We start from the raw sequence: 23,325 nt of genomic DNA on the forward strand, positions 1-23,325 counted from the left end.
GTGGAAACATTTATAATGGGAACTGGGAACTCAGGCAGGATTCCATGATCTGCTAGACTGAACCATGCTTCAGAGCAAAGTAGGTTTGGCACTACAGAGGGTCTGAAATGCATTGGAACTATTTTTATTTCAATGCTCAGAGGTATGAGCATTTGAGTTGCCTTTCAGCTCTGAATACTGTCTCAGATGGGGTGGTCGATAGCTGCTTCATAGGTGGGAAGTTGTGCAGTACTTGTGTGTTCCAGGGTGCTTTGTGTTTGCAGTACCAGCAGAGCTGTTTGTACTTCTAAAAGAAATACAAGGCTTTCCTATTTTAGCACAAGGTAAATCTTGGGAAAAAGTGCACCACTCGGGCAGTTTCTGATTTCATTTCAGCCAATTGTCCACAATTTGAGTACAACTTTGGGAATGTGAGTAGCTACAGATGGACCATGGCAGAGGGAGGCACACACAGAGGAGCAGATGAATTATTTATAAGTACCACTGCAAGGTTATCATAATGGACAATTCCCCTCACAACCAGCTGTTCCCACACTTCTATTATGCTACACAAAGACGGCTGTCTACAGACTGTCAGACTGCTGTAACCAACATAAAGCACAGAAAATAAAACAGGAGACACTGGTTAATGGATAAAAACCGTTTTTACAACAATAAGTATACAATTCATTTCGTAATGGAAGAGGCAGTTTGATCGGCCACATCAAATTTAGATTTGTGACAATGGGTACTCAGTGTAAACCCCTGAAGAATCCAAATCTATCTCACAGAGGCAGCTGATAAATCGTTTATCCTCAGAGGATGCACATGAAAATCTAGAGAATGTATTAGAGAAAATCTATTTGTGCCTACATTATGCATAGCCCACGAATTTGGGCCTTATTTGTAATGTCTGTGCACATCTCCTTGGGAAGTCCTTTTCATCCAGAGAATGGACCAGGCACTTCCAGCACGCGTCAGTTACTTAACGGAAGATATTGGGTCAAAAGGTCACTCATTTCAACCTGTGCTCAACTGGCCACACAGTTCATAAAGAGATACCTCACAATGAAAGCCCAAATAATTTAAAGTCACCCCAGGACATTGCATTTGCTGTTTGAAAATCATTAAGAATCAGAATTAGGTTTAATATCACCAGCACTGGTCATGAAACTTATTGATTTTGTGGCAGCAGTACAATACAATACATAATACACCACCTTCTCAAGGGCAGCTAGGGATGGGCAGTAAATGCTGGCTTAGCTGGCAATGCCCACATCCCATAAATGAATTTAAAAAAATAAAAAAAAAACTGAATTACAGTAAGTATTGTTAAATTAAATAAGTAGTGCAAAAATAGAAATTTTAAAAAGTAGTGTGGTAGTGTTCATGGGTTCAACGTCCATTAAGAAATCGGATGGGAGAGGGGAAGAAGGCAATTCTGAATCATTGAATGTGTGTCTTTAGGCTTTTGTACCTCCTTCCTGAACACAGCAATGAGCACAAGGCCTGGGTGATGGAGGTCCTTAATGATGGATGCTGACTTTTTGAGACGTTGCTCCTTGCAGATGTCCTTTATACTACAGAGGCTAGTACTCATGATGGAACTGACTAAGCTTACCACTCTCTGCAGTTTACTTTGATCCAGTGCCGTAGCCCCCACACCCCCATAATGCAGCCAGTTGGAATGCACTCCGTAGTACATATGTAGAAATTTTCGAGTGTTTTTGGAGACATACCAAATCCCAATGATTTTTTATCCCCATGAACCTTTGTTCCTGGGAAGCCTCAGTGAAGGAGTCTTCTTTAAACTGTTAAGTGCAATTTGCTGATTGCTAGCTTATTACAGCTGAGAGGCTCAGGACTATCCTTGACCACTGGGCACAACAGGCCAGCTACATACTCGATGGGGGAGTGTTTCCCCTGGGAAACCTGTGAGATTTTATTTCTTTCCCCCAAATATTTTCCTTTCCTTTCCATCCTTGTCCCCTGCACTTTCCCTTGACCTCATCTGTATGGCAGCCTGTCCAGCAAGTAGGATTATATGTAGAACACACAGTTTGTCTTTTACGATTAAATATGGAGACCCCACCCACAATAATACACTTTACTGAAGGATGTCCCACTTTCATGATTTTTTTGGAAATAATTGATTTAGTATTTGTAAAACTACACAATTAGTAGTCTACCTCAAAAAGAGGTAGAATTGAGTTTCTCGACATCCGGTTTAAAAATTAACATGGCATGACTGCTTGCCACTCTATTAGTGTCTGTTATCAAAATCTGTTGGTTGCTCACCAAAATAAAAATGACACCCCAGCCAAAGTTTGATCATGTCGAAGGAAGATTGACTTAGATCATTGGAGCAAATGAGACCACTCAGACCATCAAGTCTGCTCTGCCATTCCATCATGGCTGATTTATTACCTCTCTCAACCCTATTCTCATGCTTACCACTGATAACCTTCGACTCCCTGTCTAACCAAAAATCTATCAACCTCTGATTTAAGTATACCCAATGACTTGGCCTCCACAGCTGCCTGTTCCACTGATTTACCACCCTTTGGCTAAATAAATTCCTTCTCATCTCTGTTCTAAATGGGCCTTTGGCTAAATAAATTCCTTCTCATCTCTGTTCTAAATGGGCATCCCTCTATTCGGAGGCTGTGCCCTCTGGTCCTAGGCTCACCCACTGTAAGAAACACCCTCTCTGCATCCACTCTATCTAGACCTTTCAATGTTCGGGAAGTTTTAAAGAGATTCCCCCAACTTTCTTCTAAACTCTGGTAAGTACAGTCCTAGAGCCATCAAACACTTTTCTAAATGCTCTCCTTCTCTTTCTTTCTTTATTAAAATACATTTCAATATCATCCATTCTAGATGACGTGGCACTTCGTTGACAACTGCAAATTTTGCTGACATGTTGAAGCACCTTCAATAACTCCAAAAGACTGAAGTAGGGTAAATACTGAAAGGCTTTTATTCGCAGTAAATTATGACTTCCATGGTGAGTGCCTGCCCCTGGACTGAGGGGGAGGGGCAAGGCAAAATCACCTTTATTCAGGGGTCTGTGGGAGGAGCCACAGGGGCAGCCAGCAGAAGGGTGTGTCCAGATAGTTAACCCAGTTGCAACATATATATGGTTTACCACACATGTGATTATGTTTCAATTCATTAATATTATCATCTAGTAATGACTTCCTTTCTAGGATAATGTCCACCTTTTCTCCCTTGCTCTTGTTGTATTTGGTCAGTTTTTGTATTTTCCTTCTCTTTTCTAGGTCACTTCTGTTCATATTTAGTAACTTGGTCACCTTACCTTGGATGAAATGCTTAAAAAGTTTCAAGGTCAACAAAAGAATTAACGCTTAAAGAAACATTTCTACCTCAAGGTTTCTTTTAAAGAAAAATGGCATTTCAGTTGGGTTGCTGTGACTGAACTGGTGTGGAGGCAGTACTCTACTAACATTTAAATATCAGGACAATTGCAGTGGCAGCTTGGGGCATTCCAGAGTTCAGAGTTCAATTCCAGCACCATCTGTAAGGAGTCTGGACATCCTCCCTGTGGAATGTGTGGATTTCCCAGGTGCTCCAGTCTCCTCCCACAGTCTGAAGACGTAGCGGGTAGGTGAATTGGTCATTGTAAATTGTCCCATGATTCGATTAGGGTTAATTGGGTTCGTCGGGTTGCTGAGCTGGCATGGCTCAAAAGGCTGGGAGGATCTACTCTGCACTTTATCACTAAATAAAATAATTAAAAAAAAACACTTTAATCACCAACACACAAATCAAGTGCTGGTAAATGGGATTGACAGAGGTAGGTAGCTAATGGTCTGTATGGGACTAGCAGGCCCCCTCTCCCCCATCGGATATGTAGCTGGTCAATTGTGTCCAGTGGTCATGGATAATCCTGAGACCCTCAGCAGTGATGGGTCAGCAATCAACAAATTGCACTCCAGTTTAAAGAAGACCCGTTTGCAGAGGAATGGGTGAGGAGGGTCAAGGAAAGGGCGAGGAAAGGGCAAGGAGGGGCTGAGGAATGGGTGAGGAGTGGGTGAGGATGGGGTGGGGTTGAGGAGAGGGTGAAAGAATGAAGCCTTTCACATCCTCAGACATTTCATAGCCCACAAATATTTGCAACCAATCATAAGTATCTGTTTTTAATGGATAGCTGGCATTTACCGTCATTTCAGTTTTGTCCTCTTTATTGAGAGCATGACCAGAGTAGAATAAAGTCCGAGGCCTGGCTTTCATCCATGGATCTAGTTTGTTTTTTGGCTCCTTTGTTAAGGCATTTTGGAAAATAGCAGAAGTCAAATCAAAAATAGCCTATGTGAAGAAAAAAAAGGGAAAAATCAAATGTAATCAACAAAAATTCTGCATATAGGACAAGACCATAAGACAAAGGAGCAGAAGTCAGCTATTCGGCCCATCGAGTCTGCTCCACCATTTTATCATGAGCTGATCCATTCTCCCATTTAGTCCCACTCCCCTGCCTTTTCACCATAACCTTTGATGCCCTGGCTACTCAATTTATATTTCATATTATTGCAGGATGAAAGAGCTTGGAGAGAACTGAGTCCAAATTACATTCCTCCACAAGTATCCTAGCTGCTGAAATCATGGTCCTCCCAGTTTAGTGTCATGACCTTGAACTTATGAAACAACTTCCTCAGGTGTTTTCATTGCGCAGTGGCAGAAAGGAACCTGACAGACTTCCTTGAGATTTCTGCAGTCAGTCTTCCAATCTTAGTTACTGAGCTCCACTTTAAAACCAATCAGATCATGTTCAGGTGCTTGACTGCTTAGAATTAGACACTGGCCAGATTAAAGTCCACCTCTAGTTCCTTCTCAATTTTTGAATTCACTTGCGAGGGGAGAGAGCTTCTGTTTAACATTTCACCAAGAAGATGGATTTTCTCACCCTCAGAACTGCACTGGAAAGAAACACCCTAAATATTGCACTCAAGTCCCTGGAGTGGAATGTATACCTGCATCTAAGAGCAAGTGTGCCCTCACTGGGCCTACCTGATGCAGTCAGCAAACCCATATTGATCTTTATTTCTAAGAAGGGAAATGTCATAAGATTTATCTCTTCAGAAACGACAATTGATTGAGGAGACATTTTGATTTGTGCAGCTGATCTACATGGAATACAGACTGTTTTAACCAACTGGTCTGTGAGTGTTTGTGCAAGCCTCCTCCCACTCACATGTCAGCATGTTCCCCCATTCCTTCTACCCAAATCTGCTGTACCACTTCTGTCTCATATCCTCGGTTTGACCTCACGCGAAGTCTTATTGCTCTTACACTCCTGGGCAATACAAGGGCCACCCACCCTCACAGGATTCACCTGTTTGTATACTCTCTTGCTTTTTCCATCAGCGTCCATTTCATCAGTATCCTTTCGGCACTCCAGCACATTGATCCCGTTGCCATCTTGAAGCTGGCCACGTTGCCCCCATAGAGCATTAACAGAATTTCCAACCCAGTGTTGAATCTCTGTGAAGTTATGAGGCACAACAAAAGTGGTTTCTTCCAACCGTTTCCAGGGAACTGAACACCAGTGGTCCAACAGAAACTTCTGTCCATGGGTTTTGGTGCCCAGGAAGGGCTGTAGTCCCTTCAGCTTTCTATTACCTATATCTGGGCTGTTTCCAGATATCGTTGCATTGTGCACCATTTTCAATTGCTTTAAGAAAACATATGCAAAAAACAGTAAATCTAAATTGACTTGAAGGCCATTAACAAAGAAATGTAGTTATTTATATAATCTACTATCATGTCCTAGTGTAAGAATCACAGTCACATGGATTACAATCGAGTGAGGTGTGGAAAATTATTAGGTTTAATATCAGTCAGTCAAGGACAGCCAAAGAAATAATGACAAGAAAATTTGATGTATCCAACCTGCCAGCTGAGGTAATAAATATTGGTTGAAAAACAAGGGAGAATTCTACTTTTTCTTGAAATGACACAAAGTGATTTATTTCAAGTCCACCTGAGGATGGGGGATGAGTCTGTAATGTCTCATTTAAATCCCAGCATTAACAAACAACAATCCTTCAGGACTACACAGGGAGCGACAGCTTATCCTGTGTGCTCAGATCCTTGGAGTAGGGTTAGAATTCTCCTGGATCCAAAAATGGGAGCAGAAGAGTGAGCTCAAACCTGAAGTTACACATTGACATGGTTCAGCATGTCATATTACTCCAGCGAACAAGGTTACAGGCATTCTGGTTTTACACTCAAAGGAAAGGCTGTAGCTACCTGTGCAGAAATGCAGGGGAAAAAAATTCAAGGACCTAATTAGCAGGCTTATTTATACATAACTGCTGTTATAAAGTAAAGTCAGGGAACTATTCCAAACCACTAACTTCCCACAAAACAACTAATCTGTTGTTAGTTAGTCTAATTTCAAAAAATATGCTACTGGTCAGGAAACAGAGAGTGTCCTGGGGTGCTGGAGATCTTTTATGTCAAACTTTGAAGATAGAAAGGATCTCACTTGGTGCTGGTCCATGTGGAAACAAAATATTGTTCAGAATTTAAATGGTATAAATGCATACAACATAGTGGAAGCCATTTGTTCCATTGTGCCTTTGACAATTCTTTATAAAGGGTAATAAACTGGACTGACTCCAACTTTCTTTCCTACAGCTCAGCAAATTTTTCCTTCAAGCTAATTCATTCAAGTGCTCTTTGGAAGTTACTATTAGATGTGTGATCTGTGATGAACTGAGACAGAGGCTATGGGCCTACCCTGGGTCTACAGACTCCATTTTGTCTGAATGCTGTTGCTTGCTCTTATCGTTTGCATGATTTGTGTTTTGTTTTTTCTCTCTCCCTCCCTGCACTTTAGGTGTTGGTCTTTTTTTTAAATCTGTGTTCTTTCAGGTTTCTTGCTTTGTGGCTGCCTGTAAACAGATAAATCTCAAAGTTGTATAATTTATACATACTGTGATAATAAATGTACTTTGAATCTGCTTCCAGTAACTGTCCTTTGGTGCATTGCATTCCAGATCATAGATTGCTGTGCAAATTTCCCTTTTCTTATGTGGTTCATCTACTGTTCTGAAACAATTATTTTTATTTATATAAATTGTTTTAGTACTCACAGTTGAACACTCCACTGCAGGCTGAGAATACAGAATTAGTTTTGCTTCAGTATTTCCAGTACGTTTCCTCTTGATTTTTTTGTATTCTTTTGTGGCTTCATCTATGAATTCTGTGATTAAATAATTGATCACATTTTCCATGGATTCTTTGTAGCTGCCTTTCTTTACAATTCTAACTTTAACTTGCATTAAGTCTACTCTGAGAAGGCCAGTCATTTCTTTATAGGATCTGTCAAGAGCTCTCTGCCTTTGAAGAGTCTGGGAGTTTTGCTGAGTCAACCCAGCAGAATGTCGCTTGATTTGACATTGGCTGAGTTTCTTTTGGGTACTGTGATATTCCTGATCTCTAATGCTGGTCACTTCGCCCAAAGTTCCTTCTACAAGATACTGCGTGAGAAATCCTTCAGTGTCATTCAATGACTGCTCGCTACCTTTTCCGACAAGCTGCTGTTCAGTCCGAGAACGGACTAAACCTTCTGAATTTAAATTATTCTCTAAGTGAGATTTTGGCTCCACTTCAGCACCCAGCAAATTTTCAGAATCTGCAAATGATTCTACTGCCTTTGCGCACTCCAGAATTATGTGTTCCAGCTCAAGATCATTGTTACTATTCCGATGTGCCTCGGCCTCGTCGCTTTGGTCCAAAATAGGGTTTTTGTCTTTTTCCTGGGAAGCAAATACTTTTTCTTTCACCTTCATCTCAAATTCTGCTTCAGAAGACTGAGCTCGCTTCAAATAGTCATTGGCATCTCGCTGGTTTAGAATAGGCGACCCCTCAGAGAATGAGTCTTCACTCTCAGTGACATCAGTATTAACATCAAATATATCCCAGTGGTGGAAGAGGTCTTCTGGAGTGATAGGGACGTCACATTTCTTTGTGCATTCCTTGTACTTCAGCTCACAGATGGCTCCATCATGTTGTACTGTTGGTTTATCCAGTTCTTCAGCAACCCAATAATCCTGACCAAATGATGTGTGTCCTTTAAATTTTAGGGAATCAGCCTTTTTAATATCTATCAACTCTTGGTCTCTGATAGTAGAGCAACTTAAAGGCTCAACTGTTTGTTGCCTCGTTTGAGGCAGGAGGACTCTTGAGGGCTCTAACAAAAGATTATTTCCACAAAACTCTGTTATGTTTTCCTTGTCTCTACTTGATCTGAGGGGGTATTTGTATTTCTCCGTAACATTGCTGTTCCTTTCTTCCACCATTTTTTCAACAGGGGGAGGAGGGTGAGTGAATTCATCAGTGCTCACCCCATTATTTTTATTACGCACAGATGATTCATATTTGGAAGAGATGTTGGCAGATGATGGTGAGAAATCTTTGATTTGAACAATGCTATTAGCCCCTGATGGAGAAGGAAGCTCTTTGCTCGGAAGCATTATGATTTCTTCAGCCAGTGGAGGAAATTCTTCAGTTTCAAATGAGATAGTACATTCAGTAGGAGATGAAGAAACGTCAGCTTCATGAACCATTGATTCATCGACTGAAGAGCTCATCTCCTTCATATTAAGCGGATTGTCTCCCTCAGTTGGTGATGGAAGCTCCTCAGTTACGAATGAGATTTCTTCTACAGGAGGTATCCGTCTCATCTGAGCTGATGTGTCAATGAGTGGAATGGCCAAGACTTCCATTTCAGAACTGGATTTTAAAACTGGTAATAAACCCTGCTGCCAGTGTAATACCCCTTCTGCATTCAAAAGTGGCAATTCAACACTGTCAGATGCAAAGCCTTCAGCTAGAGATGCCGGGTCTTTGCTACACGAGGTCACTTCTTCAACTGCTTCACTTCTTAATGAATTTTCTTCTTGAGGTAAAGGTGGAAGTATTTCATTTGTACTTTTTACAGATGATTGCACTTCCCTTTTGCAAAACAATTCTTTTTCCATGCCTTCCGACTTATCATCAGTGCTGGGAAAGTTGTCGTTGAATACAAGGAAGCTTGCAGGGGAAATAACTTCTGCAGTCCAGGAGTCTCCAGCAGCAGTCTGCTGACTGTGTGCCAAATCTGCACCCTCTTTCAGTGTACAGCGGCTGTTTATTAAAGGAAGAACTGAAGCTTGTTCACAAATATTAGCAGTCCTCCTTGGGGGAGATTCAGCAGCTCTCCCTTCCTGACCACCAGTCTCATTTGTCAGTCTGTTTGCTCTTAGCCCCAATGCAGGCTGTTGGTTAGAGGAAGGCGTAAAACCAGAAATATTTGCCAAAAAAGCATGAGATCCAAACCCATTTTCTTTGAAGCCTTTTGCATTTATGACAACGGTGCTTGATTGATTCAAGTCAAATTCCACCCTGTGATCTGCTTTCAGCTCAGTATTGCTATTCACAAAATCCTCACAAGTGTTTTGTGAAGAATGATCTGCTGCCCTGGCATTGCTCCAATTGCTCCAAAAATCATCTGAGTGCAACTCGAGTCTCCTTTGAAACAACGATTCCTCTTCTTCTGATGGAGGTAGGGTTGCATTTTGTTTAGGAGAAGAGTTCGTGGACAACAGGCTATTGCTGCTTTGGGTTCTATTAAAAGCTGAAGAGTCAGGCCCATTGTATTGCAGAACCTCTTCCTTGGAGTTCGGGGATGGACCTGATTTGTCAGTCGTAACATCCAAATGCCCGGACCATTCCTGGAAGACAGACAATGTAAAAGTTCCTGGATGGGTCTCTTCACTCTGCATCCGTTCAACAGGATGGGATAGAGGAGATAACTGGGCGTTAGGGACATGCGATGACTTTTCATCAAACTCAGAATTGCCAGCCGAGGTTAGGCCCTCAGCTCCAGCTGTCTCTTGTGGTTTTATTGCCTTCACAACATCTTTAGCCTTTCCATCTGGAATGACAGCGAGATTACAATAATATCATGTTCAACATCTGTGCTTGCATAACTTGCTGCATTCAGGGGAAAATCATCCAATTGAATATGTCTAAATAATAGTCAGAAAGTACAACACAACAGTGTTCTTGCCTTAGGCTATTAGACTATTTCATAAATGGGGAGCAAGTTCAGAAATCAGAGTTGCAAAGGGACTTGGGAGTCCCAGTGCAGGATTCTTTAAAGGCTAACTTGCAGGTTCAGTTGGTAGCAGGGTACAAGGAGGCTGTCATGATACTTTGTACTACCTATGACCAAGTGGTTCACGCAGGCTGCTTGTGCTAAAAATTCTGTCTTCTCTGCAATTCTATGCACAATGATCAACATTTTCATTAAAAATAGCCAACAACACAGAAATAATAGTTGTTATAGGCTTGAGTCTGGCTGTCAACAACAGAAGGCTTGTAGTCAAAGATGACCTCAGGAAAAGCAGCCTGGAAAGATTTTATGGATTTTTATGCACTGATTTCCCTAATTCCATTGTTACCCTGAATGCACAGCCTCAGAAGGCAGGAGAAGCATTAAGGGGCAGTGCACCAATCAGACAGGTTTATTGGAAGATTGAAGAAATCTCACAGGCTGTAAAGATTTGAGATCTGCTTATTTCCTATAGCAGAAAGTAGAATGAAGAATTGTAATTCATATTTGAAATCATTGTATGGAGATGAACTGAACACTGAGAGAGTCACTTGAAAACGCGATCAAATATCGAACTATAAACATAGGGGATATACCCTAAGATTCTTGTTAAAAAGGGACTCCATTTTTAAATTAAGTCTGAGTGACCGAGATTCCACAATTGTAATATTTGATTTTCAAGGCCAGAGAGGTTGTTCTGCATATTTATAACATGAGACACAATTGCAAACTCTGTTGTTCAGGGTGAAACTTTAGCTGTGGTTATGGCAAGAAAAGAGCATGGAAAGTTGGAAATTCCTGTCAAGTGACTGATTTTGAGCAAAAGGCTGTTGAAGTGGATGCCATCAATAAACAGGCCATCACCAATTTCCAGATTTCTGTGTTTAACTGCATACTGATGATGCCAGAAACTGCCATTAGATTAAATCAGTTATGGTAATGAGCTTCAACATCAAAACTCACAAATCCCAGCCCATCATACATCCCCTACCTTGCTTTGAAGGTAATTCTTGTGACTGAAGTGCCATAGCGTTTTGTTTGGCTGAATGCTGAAGGAGATTGGATCTAGGTGGAAGCAAAAATTCTGTCATTAATTATGACTCCCATTTATCCTCAATACTAGCTCAGATTCATTTATATTATGTTCTAGGAGAGAGATGTGCAGAGGAAGCTAAATTTGGTGCCTCTCAGAGGGATGTGCATACTAGCCTCCTTAACATTATGAAATAGTTAACCCTCGCTGATCCATGATATGACATTTGAGTGATTGTTGGGATGAAGGGGTATGGATGAAGGTGACCTGTACCTGTTTTCCCACATTGCAATCCTTGTGGCAGCTTGTTTCAATTTCCTTTTTCTCTTTCTTTTGCTCACTTTGCTTTCCTTTTATCTACCCTTTGGTTTCTTTCTACATTTTTGTCCTTACTCATTTTCTTTACTCACCCTTTTCTGCCTCCTTTTGACTCCTACCAGCAAATTGCTTATCATTTTACAGGCAGGAACAACTACATGCTTAAAGCAGTCTCGATGGGCTCTATGGTCTAATTATGTTCCTATATCCTATGGTCTTGTGCATAAAAACAAGAACAGTCAGGATGAGAAACAGTTTCTTCCTTCAGGCCATTAGGCTTCTGAACTCCCTGCTGCATCGCATTCAGAGTGTCACTGGTTAATCTGTTCTGTACCTTACTATATTTAATTTATGCACTTTAGTTTATTTACGTGTAGTCCATCTGTAGAATTCATCATTGCTTTCACAAGTTATTATATGGTATGTGTGTTATGCATACTACTGTGCTTTGCACCTTGGTTTGGAGAAAAGTTTCGTTTGAGGTTATCCATGTATATAGTTAAATGACAATAAACTTGACTTCACAAACAAAAGAGAATCTGCAGATGCTAGAAATCCAAGGAACACACACAAAATGCTGGAGGAAATCAGCAGGCCAGGCAGCATCAATGGAAAAGAGTACAGTTGACATTTCAGGTCATCAGGACTGGGAAGAAAGATGAGGAGTCAGAGTAAGAAAGTTGAGGGAGGAGAGGAAGAACCACAAGGTGATAGGTGAAACGGGGGGGGGGGGGAGGAGGGGTGAAGTAATGGGAAGTTGATTGGCGAAAGAGATAGAGGGCTGGAGAAGGGGGAATCTGACAGGAGAGGACTTGACTAGACTTCTGTCTTATCCACATGGGACAAGAGCAGAGGATTATAACATTCCAGATGTTCAGGAAGTTAAAGTTTTCCACTTTTGGAGTGTGTTAACCATGTAGATAATACACACAATATATGTTCAAAGGTTTTTGGTAGGAAGCATTTAGCTACACCCCGTGTATGATACTGATTTGATCCATTTATCACAATTTGTGGTTTTTCTAGTAGACAATCGAGGGATAGCAAGCTACAACAGGAGACCCAAATGATTTCTTCCCCAACCCCCCAGTCTTTTTTCCCCAAGGCAAGGAGTAGACAATAAAGCCACAGTTGCTACAGTAACCAGTAACATTGACCCCCAAAGCCACCTTCAGTTCCAGCACTCATTCCAAATGCAACAACGTTAACTGTCCAATTACAGGTCAGATTTCAACATCAGCAATGGATAAAATATGACAAGAAAATTAATAATGCCTGTCGCATATTGATCTACACTCAGTGGCTACTTTGTCAGGCACGGGAGTGGAACCTGGTGTGGTCTTCTGCTGCTGTAGCCCTGCCCACTTCAAGGTTTGACATGCTGTGCACTCAGAGATGCTTTTCTGCGTATCACTGTTGTAATGCGCGGTTATTGGAGTTACTGTCAGCTTGAACCAATCTGGCCATTCTCCTCTGGACTCTCTCATTAACAAGATATTTTGCCCACAGAACTGCTGCTCATTGGATGTTTTTTGTTTCTCGTACCGATCTCTGCAAGCTCTAGGGACTGCTGTGTGTGAAAATCTCAGGAAATGAGCAGCTTCTGAGATAACATTTCTTCCCCTTTCTGAGGTTTGGTTTGAACAACAACTGAGCCTCTTGAGCACGTCTGCGTGCTTTTATGCATCGCGGTGCTGACACATGCTTAACTGATTAGACATTTGCATCAATGTGCAGTTATACAGGTGTGCCGAATAAAGTAGCCGCTGGGTGTATTTGCAAGGTTCCAAACATCTCCAACCATCTCTGTACCTGTGTGGCCGAGGAAAATCCATTTGTGACTTGTACTGAGCTGCAGAAGGGGTCGCAATTTGAGGCTTTAGAGCTTGGTTGACATTGGCGTCCAAAATCAATTCAGCTTGTGTTTTACTGATAAAGGCATCATATGCCTGCAATACAAACAGCAGAAATGTAACAGTGCCTAACTCTGGGCTAGTGATCAAACACAGGCTTCAAAGAAGTGCTTCATAGCAAACAAGTAACTCAGTTAGCTAGTATTTTAACCAATTCTCACTCTGGCGCCCCACCCAGACTTCCAATCTGTGCCTTGTAAGGCATGAAAATGCCCGACGCAGGCCTCTCATGGTCTGAGTCGACGTTCCCTCCCCTCACTCTGAATCTGTGCGTCTCTTGAACATTTTCCATAACTTTTCAATTACTAATTCAAAGTTATTCTAATCAATTGATTATTTTAGTTTTAATACAGTGGCTTCCTCTTTTCTTGTGATTTATATTTTTTATCCAAAGTTGTAAAAAAATTCAGAGTCTCCAATGCAACCTCCAATCTGCATGTATCCAAATAACAAATAAAATTAATTGGGAGATTTCTCATTGAAACCTACCAAATGTTGAAAGGATGAGATAGGATGGATGTGGAGAGGATGTTTCCTATGGTGGGGGTATCCAGACCAAGCCGGCACAGCCTCTAAATTGAGGGGTGACCCTTTAGAATAGAGGTAAAGAGGATTTTTTTTTAGCCAGAGAGTAGTGAATCTGTGGAATGCTCCGCCACAGACAGTGGATGAGGACAAATCCATGCGTATGTATACTTAAGGTGGAAGTTGATCGTTTCCTGATTGGTCAGGGCATCAAAGGTTATGTTGAGAAGGCGGTCTATGCGGTTGAGTGGGATCTGGGATCAGCCGTGGTGGAATGCCGGAGAAGACTAGATGGGCTGAATGGCCTAATTCTGCTCTTATGGACTATGCTTTGGATATCTTGAGGAAGTGAACGGTGGCACAGTATATTTATTTGACAATGTAGAAACAAGTTGCTGCATTTATATTGTCTTCTTCATAAATTTCAGATATCAGAGAGCATTTTACCGGGAACAAAGATTTCTTTTGGAGGTGGTGTCACTGTTATAATGTAGGAAACTTGGGAACCAAATCAAGAAGAGCAAATTCTCACACACCAATATCAATTAGCTTTCTGGAGTGCCTCAGAAAATCCACTGCTCCTCTTCTACTTATGATCAGGGCATTTTTTAAAATCCATTTTAGGCCTTAGCTTATACTTCATCTGAGGGAAGATATCTTTCATACTGCAGTACAAATGCACTGGTGTTATCAGCTTAAACTTGCATGAATGAGTGGGATTTATAATCACTGCCCTCAGGGTATTGGAGACAGGAGTATTATCCACTGCTACTGACATAAATGCAACTGCATTCTTTCAATGATAAGGGTCATTGACAATAAGTTGTTCTCATTTGATATATGCAACAAACCTCCAGCTGCCTGCACAGTTCAGCTTCCTCCATCTTTAACTTCTCCCTCTGTCGTCTCCTTTGCTCACTCTGTATGCTGCCCAGCTTCACCCTGCGGCTCGCCAGCTCATGTCTCAGTGGGTAGGTGTGGGTTTCTCCAACTGTTGACTCTGCGCCCGTCTCTGTAATGGAAAATATTTCTGCTTCATCACAAGGCTGGCGCACAGCCCCATCTTATCAGCTGTTCTGGGAATGGATAACAGTAGCTGGAACTTTCAAACAATTGGCCACATATTGCAGCCCAACACTGACCGAGGCAAATATGACAACATAGAATGAGCTATTTTAATAGTGTAGCTGTATTAATTTTTAGCCATGACCTATTATTTTAAAATGTGTGCTTTCCATTATTTTAAAATCTACAGTCCTCTTCTCTACACATATTTTGATAAGGATAAATAATTGGATATCAATCCTGAGAAACAGGAGTTTATATAGGATACAAATCAGATACAGTCATCTTGACAAAAGCAGCAGATCTCCCAACACTTCACAGCAGTAAAAATAACATAACTCAGTTTTTAAAGCAATAGGCAGATTCTCTTCTTACCACTGAGGAGAAAAGCTTTTTCTGATTGAACCTTGCCTGCTTTCATCATTAACTTTTCAGAAGGTTCAAGAACTGTACAGATTGGTTTCAAAGTTTCAGCTGGTTTCTACAATGGAGAAATACAGATATTGAGAGGTATCAGTTCACCACAAACTTTGAAGCATAAAGTTGAATTCTACAGGAATAGATTGGCCAGAAAGAATGGTACACCTCAGCCATACTTTAAACCCAAGAGACTTGACATTGTTAATCCTACGTTATGAGGTACTGTGCCGTATCGTTCCAGGGTAGTCTGTATGGGGGGGGGGTAATCTGCTAAGATTAGAGGTCTCAATAATGGATCCAATTGTTAGATCACTGTCTTCTATCTATTTCCAAGGGGTGCATTCTGAGATCTATCAAACACAAACCTCTAATTGGTGAAGTATTCTCTACATTGACAGACGTTCATAAATCCCTCAGAGGATCAGCATCAATGGAAACAACCAGAAGACAACAGGCTCCTTTTGGACTTTGACAAGTTGTTACAGGTTCAGTTTTACCATTTCTCAGCCAATCAGGTACACACTTTCATCGATAATCTTAACAAAAGCAACATTTTTAGGTGTTAGGTAGGGCTGATGCAAGACTTTTCAAAAGAAAAAGAGGATACCACATTGAAACATACTCAATTCTCAAAAGGCTTTCCTGGCTAGACATGCGGGGGATCTTTCCCATGGCTGACTACACAACAAGCAAGGTGCACAATTTCAGAATAAGAGGTAGTGCATTTAAGACTGAGACAAAGAGAAATTTCTTCAGTCAGACTGTGGTAAACCTTTAAGATTATCTATCCAAGATGTCTGTGGTAGTTAAGTCATTGTTTTCATTTAATTCAGAGATTGATAGTCTTCTCGATGTGAAGGGATGTGAGGAGAGTACAAAAAATAATAGAGGTAGAAAAACAACCAATATCATCATGAACACTGGAGCAAGACATAATGAGCCATTGGGCTACTGCTGTTCCTATTTCCTATGATCCTGCGCTTTATTATATTTGTCAATAATATTGTTACTTCATTTTGCAATACTGTAAAGTTAAAGTACCCACTAACCTGCAAGTTTAAATTTCAGTAGAAATGTTAGTCCACAACTCTCGACTATGCAAAACCCTAGGTACTGCCTGAGCTGTAAAACTTACATGATCCTCAATCCATATTTCACAAGAAGGAGAATAGTCTTAACTTGGATAATCAAGAAGTAGAATTAAAATAGGTGGATTTAAGAAACAGCATGGGACAGAAAACATGAGTCAGTGGCAACACAGAGCATAGCATAAATCAAGAAAATAGAGGGGCCTGTAACAAGTATAATACAATCACCATGGTGGACTCATATACTGCAGACTCAGCAAATCAAATTACCAGAAGTAGCAAAGACGACAAATTCATCAAGTGTATAAAAAGTTGTGTTCCAGATCTGTATGTTGAGGAACTAACAAAGAAATGGCATATCTTGGATCGAGCGTCATGCAACTGGAAAATGTTAATTAATAATCTATAAAGATACTGCCATTTATAACCTTAATGGTTCTTTTAGGAAGATCATCAAAATATGATAGAACCTTATTTCTAATCAAAATGATATTATTCAATCTGAAACCTTCAATCATAACTACAACCTAGAATGGCTATAGTTGATTGGGAAACTACTTTGAAAGGTGTTGTATAATTACAAACAATAATTAACACTGAGGGAATTAAAATAGAGTTAACAATAATTATTTAAATTCCAGCAGGAAAGATGATCCAGCCATGGTTAATAAGTTAAAGGCAGTGCTACATGAAAAGAAAAGCCGTATCATGTTGTCGAAAAGATCAGTAAAGATAAGCAAGCATGCAGAAAATTTCAGAATTCAACAAACAATATTGAAGATGTTGACAAAAGGAAGGAAGAATGGGAGATCTGTGGCAAGGTATAAAAGCAGAGATTTATCTTCTATAAATATATAAAAACTAAGTGATTAGCAATAGTTGTCATGGGTCCCTTATAGTCTGAGGCACGATAAATTACATCAGAGAGCAAGAAATCAGCAGAGAAATTAATTAAATTCTTTGCATTTGTCTTCAAAAGCAGCACAGAAAATCTCCTGGAAATAGTGATCAATAACAGATCCAAAATGAATGTGAAAATGTGGAATTAGAATTTAAAAAGGAATGGAAAAATAAAGGGATTGCATTCTGATCAAACTTCTCACCTAATGGAACATTGTGAAAGAAGTGGCTATGAAAATAATGGATTCACTGGCTGTCATCTTCCAAATTTCCATTCATTCTATAATTATTTATGAGCAAAAAAAAGGTACCCACACCCCACCATTAGGAAAGAAGGAGAGAGAAAACAATGAACTTCATCTGATAACTTCCAATCCTTGGATTGATCTGGTGAACCATCACTTCAATCACTCTAGAATACGTATCTCTTTGCTTGGTAGGAAGTGCAGAAACGTTCACAATATTCCAGATGCAGTTTCATGAGGAGCCATAAAGGGACAGGAAACATCAGCAGGCCGGGCTGCCAAAGGCATGGTTGAGGGAGGGGAATGAGGATGGTGAAATACAGCAAAATAGCTTCCGTACTCACACTCTGCGGTCCACTCTGGGCCACTCAATGGGAACAAGTCTTACTGAGTTTTACTGTTAAAAGTTATCCATTACCAACAAGATCACTTAGTTTGGACTAAAGTTAAAACTTTATCTTAAAGTTGGGAGCAGAATTTAGTAACTAATCCCCCACAGTCTTTACACAATGAAGAATATTATTATAAATCAGCTACCAGTTTGTGAACATCCAGGAATAAAAGGGTTAATGTTTGGTGGGGTGAGGCAGAGGGTGGTTTTGATAACTCTGGGTTGAGTTTAGAATAAATAGATCTCATTGAAACTATTATATATTGAAAGGCTGAGATAGAGTTGAGGTGGAGAGGATGGTTCCTTTAGTGTGGAAGTCCAGGACCAGTGGGCACAGTCTCAGAATACAAGAACATCCCTTTAAAACGGCGATGAGGAAGAATTTCTTAAGCCAGAGAGTGGTGAATCTGTGGAATTCATTGCCACAGACAACTGTGGAGGCCAAGTCATTGGGTATACTTAAAGCAGAGGTTGAATGGTTCTTGATTAGTAAATGCATCAAAGGTTATGAGGAGAAGGCAGGAGAATGGGGATGAAGGGGGAAATAAATCAGCCATGATGGAATGGCAGAGCAGACTCAATAGGCCTAGTTCTGCTCTTATGTTCTTGCAAACACTAATATTATGCTTACCACAGTCTGCTGCCCTCTAGTTAGTTCATCCAAAGAAAAGTCTGCAGCCAACATCATCATTTTGTTGATCTCAAGGTGCTTGCTTGATTCTGGGTTGCTGGAATATTCTACAGCACTCCTGTTATCTAAGTTAGATGAGAGAAAGATGCAAGAAGGATAATATCTCATGCCACGACACACAGATACGGGAGATCACAGTAATAGGGTCAGGCACGTTTAAAGTGCCAACATTGGCTGGAGAACTCCTCAATTCGTGAAAGTATAACTAGTATTTATGCACAAATTTCAATCACCTCAACAGGAAGTGTGCTTACTATTGTATTGTAGAAAATGGAACAATTAACTTGTAGCAAGGTGATCTGTTTTTACTGACCATAAGGGATTTAAAAACACAAATCACTAAAATACCCAAGGAGATATACATTAGAAAAGTGAAGTTCATTTTAGGGGGACAGAATTGAAAATCTGGAAAGTCGCCTACAAATTGGCTATGTCACACCTGGAGACCTGTGAGCGATTTTTGCCTCTGCACTCGGATGCCTCTGATGTCAAATCTCAGATGAACCGTACAGGAGCAAGATAGATTGGCTGGTTGAGTGGTGCTGCAATAATACCCTTGGACTCAAAGCCATCACGACCAAGGAATTGATCGTGGACTTCAGGAAAGGGATGTGGGGAAAATATCCACCAGTGCTTATTGAGTGATCAGTGATGGAAAGGTTGAGCAGCTTTAAGCTCCTGGATGTCAATGTCTCAGAGCATCTATCCTGGGCTAAAGGTGTTGATGCAATAACGTAGAAGGCACACCAGCAGAGCTACCTCACCAGGTGCTTGATGAGATTTGGTATGTCACCAAAGAATCTTGCAAAGTTCTACAGATATTCAGTGGGGAGCATTCTTGCTGGTTGCATTGCAGCCTAGTATGGAGTCTCCAATTCATAAAAGGCTGCAGAGGGTTAGAGACTCAACCATCATGAGAACATCATGGGCCTCTCCCCACCATCGAGGATATCTTCAGGAGGCAGAGCCTCAAGAAAGCTGTATCCATTATTACAGACTCTCAGCATCCGGGACATGCCCTCTTCATGTTAGTACCCGCAGGGAGTAAGTACAGGAGTCTGAAGACACATACTCAATATTTTAAAAACAGCTTCCCCCCACCCTCCGCTATCAGAGTTCTGAATGGGCAATGAACCCATGAACTCTACCTCATTATTCATCTTTTGCACTATTTATTTTTATAACTTAAAATAATTTTTGACTTGCTCTGTACTGCTGCCACAAAACAGCAAATTTCATGACGTTTGTCAGTGATAAAAAAAAGATTCTGTTTCTGTCTGTTGCAATATCCTACTGTCATTTACTCCTGCTTTTAAGTGCTTACACCTATCTTACAGTTAGTCTGTATCTTCATCAAAAACTGAGTTTTGAAAGGTAACAACCCCCGAATTAATCTCAATGGGGAAGACAAAAAGCTAGCCAACAATCCCAGTGAAAAAATGTCATTGAATAGGGCTCTAATGCACAATGTGAAAACATGCCAAAGCATATTGTTGCCGACTAAACCCGTAATAGCTGGCAGGAATTGGCAAGTTCTCAAGTCTATTTGAAGGTTCAGTAGTAATTAGTTTTGATTTATTAATGCGACACTCCCGTGCAGAGTGCAGGGTATTAAAACCCTCATCTGTTTATGATACTTATTGAAAGTATCATCAAGCTCTCTGACTAATTCCATGGGATCCACTGTTTACCCCACTTCCTTTTAGCACTTAGCACAATGTTTTCCTGTTAGGGAAGGAAAAAATTCACTTTGAATCCCGACATGCTTTTGCCCTGGTATCAGCCAAGGCTCATTGGGGGAACACTCTCAACTAGGTCAGAACTTATAAGTTCACGTTTTACTCCAGGGACATTTGGGTGAGACTGAGCCTGCCCTTCCTAATGAATGCAACTGAACTGATTTGTTATACTTGAAGAGCAGGAGAGTTTTTCTGAGCCAATATTTATCCTTTAACTAGCATCACAGGGAAAGATGATTTTATCCTACACTTAAAACAACATAGGAGACCACTCAGCCCATCATCCATGTTGACTCCCAGAGGAGTAATCACATCAGTCCCATTCCTTCTCTACCTACTTCCAATGAAAATACCAGCACATCTTTGGGACACGGATGGAAACTGGAACCCCCACTGAAAACACACACAATCACAGAGCAAACTTGTAAGCTACAAACAAACAGCACTCAAGAATAGAATTGCACTTTGTACCTGGAGCAAAGAGGCAGCAGTACTAACTGCTGTTCCACTGTGTTGCTACTGTCTCAAACTATCTGTTGCAGTATCAATATTACAGACAGTGACAGAGGCTTAAAGTAAACTTACTGGTTTAATAGAGCTTCAGAACTTCTTAAGATTGTAAAATAAACAACACAGATGCAACTAGCTATTTCTGAGTGACATCAGCAGCCTCCTCACCAATCAGGTGCAGATTTATGCTGCAGACTGTGCTCATTATCAGCTGGTTTGTGCTACAACCCTCTCATAGAGTTAACCTCTGTGCCACAGTCTTGCATTCTGTCTGCTGGGCCTTTTGTTCACGCTGATGATTTCACTCAACATTTTTTGGGGGTGGGGGGAGGATCTGTGAGCACAGGACCGGACTGCAATTTGGTAAACTGGTTTACCATTGTTACATGTACTGAAGTACAGTGGAAAACCTGTCTTCCATATAGAACAGCTCATCACAATGGTGCATTGAGATAGTACATGGTAAAATAATACCAAATGCAGAATAAAGCCAAATAAACTCTTCCTGGGCTTCCAGCCGGGTACAGATATTAATTATAACTAACGTTTTGATGCCAGAGTACCACCTTCATCAGGGATGATGCCTGGGCATTTCTACTCCAGGATCAGGATGGGGCAGGAGATCTGAGCACACACAGTTGAGGAGACCAAAGGTTTCTTCCTGAGATGTGGGGGCAGGACTCCTGCTTCAGCGGGCCAACAAGGCAAAATTGTAAAACTCCTCTGGGTTCCTCAGGCCCCTGTGGACGTCGTCAACAGCACACTATTAAAATAACAATTCCATATGGCCACGTTCTAAGTGCTTTTGACCGGACAAGAACGTAGGCGTCCAATTTATACAGTAAGATGCCACCAACAACAGTGCAATAACTTTCAGAGCATCAGCTTGCAATGATGTTAATTGAGGGATAAATGTTAGCGTGGTCACAAGAAATAACCACCTGTTCTTCAAATAAATCAATACCATATTTTGCTTCCACCTATGGTCACCAGATTAACCTCTCAGCTGATGGTTGGCACCTTGGACGCTGCAGCATTTCTTCAGTGCTCAGCTTACCCTTGGGATGTGAGGTGCTGATCGCACTGCTACTTTGGTTTCCAACCTAATCAAAAGCCTACTCCTATCCATGATGGCAGTTTGCAGGAGGAACAGTGTAAGGGAAAGGCTAATATAGAGGTCAGAATTTTCTAGAAAATAAATTTTAAATGCACAGTACAAGAAGTGGTGGATTTAATTTGTGTTTTAGACAGCATAATGTGCTTGGAAATACAAGGAGTGAGTTTTAATCTAATACTATTTACAATATGCAAGATTTGGAAGCTGCAGTCCAAATACTGCCACCTCTATAATTTCCCACTAAAATCAGCTTTAAGACCTTTCATACCTGAAGAGTGGTTCATTAACCCAGACTATTTTTTAATGTAGTTGTGATTATGCTTACAAATTGTAAAGCACATAATTAAATTCTCCCATTTTTACATCATCAGATCAGGAACAGGGGCAATGTCTCCCCATTAATAGCCAATTGGGTTTGGAGTTGTGGGAGCACAAGAGACTCCGGATACTGGAATCTGAAATAAAATACAGCTGCTGGAGGAACTCAGCAGCTCAGACAGCATCTATGGAGGAACTGAGACTCTTCATCTGGGTCAGGTGAAGGATCTCGTCCCAGATCTTTGGCTGCTGTTCACTTCTCTCCATCGGTGCTCCATTTCCCAACGAGTTTCCCCGGTGTTGTGTGTTGCTCTTGGAGTTGTGGGGTGGTGGGCAGTGAAAAGCTGACACTATTTTACAGGAAACGTCAGAAAGTGAAGAGGATAAAGATCACGCTTAACCCTCTCACACACATACTTCCTGCAAGCTAGTTACTGAGCTGCAGCCACAAGCACCAGGCTGGTGACGGAAGGATCAATGTGTGATGTGCGAAGCAGAAGAGAAGAGCTAGCAAGTGATTAAAAATAGAAACCTAACAAAATAATTGAGCTGACGTGTACCTGTCTCTGTAGAAGGCCCCCATATGCTCGGAACCTGCTCCCTGACCTGAGGACCCCAGGTGGCCAAAGCCTCCGTCCCAGTCCTGTGAACAACGGGTTCCTCTGTGTCTGAAGAGTGCTTCCATACCAGCACACTCATGGTTTGTTTCTGCTGCCTGAAGACTTCCTCTTCAGTTTTAGGAAGGAACCTATTAAATAGTTAGTCAAACAATGAATCCACAGAGCAGCTGTAAAAGAAGCACAGGTGACCAAAAGCACACTGGCAACACTCTCTCAGAGTCTCTACCAAAGATGTGTGACAGCTTACTGGTGGTTCAAAAGCAAAGGAATTCAATTAAAGACATTACTAATAACACTGTTTTTGAACTAAATTGTGGTAAACTATCACGA

General features: G+C 41.0%; 1 protein-coding gene across 1 annotated transcript in view; it reads right to left on the bottom strand.

Moving 5' to 3' along the window:
• LOC140186416 (uncharacterized) overlaps positions 1 to 23,325 on the bottom strand; it is a 127,712-nt gene that overhangs the window by 14,332 nt on the left and 90,055 nt on the right. The window contains exons 20-28 of the mRNA XM_072240683.1: positions 22,936 to 23,123; positions 18,632 to 18,756; positions 15,332 to 15,437; positions 14,743 to 14,903; positions 13,266 to 13,402; positions 11,094 to 11,167; positions 7,098 to 9,922; positions 5,333 to 5,671; positions 4,162 to 4,308 (exon numbers count right to left, since the gene is read on the bottom strand). Of these exons, the coding sequence (XP_072096784.1) occupies positions 4,162 to 4,308; positions 5,333 to 5,671; positions 7,098 to 9,922; positions 11,094 to 11,167; positions 13,266 to 13,402; positions 14,743 to 14,903; positions 15,332 to 15,437; positions 18,632 to 18,756; positions 22,936 to 23,123 (4,102 nt within the window). The remainder of the gene's footprint in view (positions 1 to 4,161; positions 4,309 to 5,332; positions 5,672 to 7,097; positions 9,923 to 11,093; positions 11,168 to 13,265; positions 13,403 to 14,742; positions 14,904 to 15,331; positions 15,438 to 18,631; positions 18,757 to 22,935; positions 23,124 to 23,325) is intronic.

This window comes from Mobula birostris, chromosome 22 (assembly GCF_030028105.1).
Source record: "Mobula birostris isolate sMobBir1 chromosome 22, sMobBir1.hap1, whole genome shotgun sequence".
NCBI lineage: Eukaryota > Metazoa > Chordata > Chondrichthyes > Myliobatiformes > Myliobatidae > Mobula > Mobula birostris.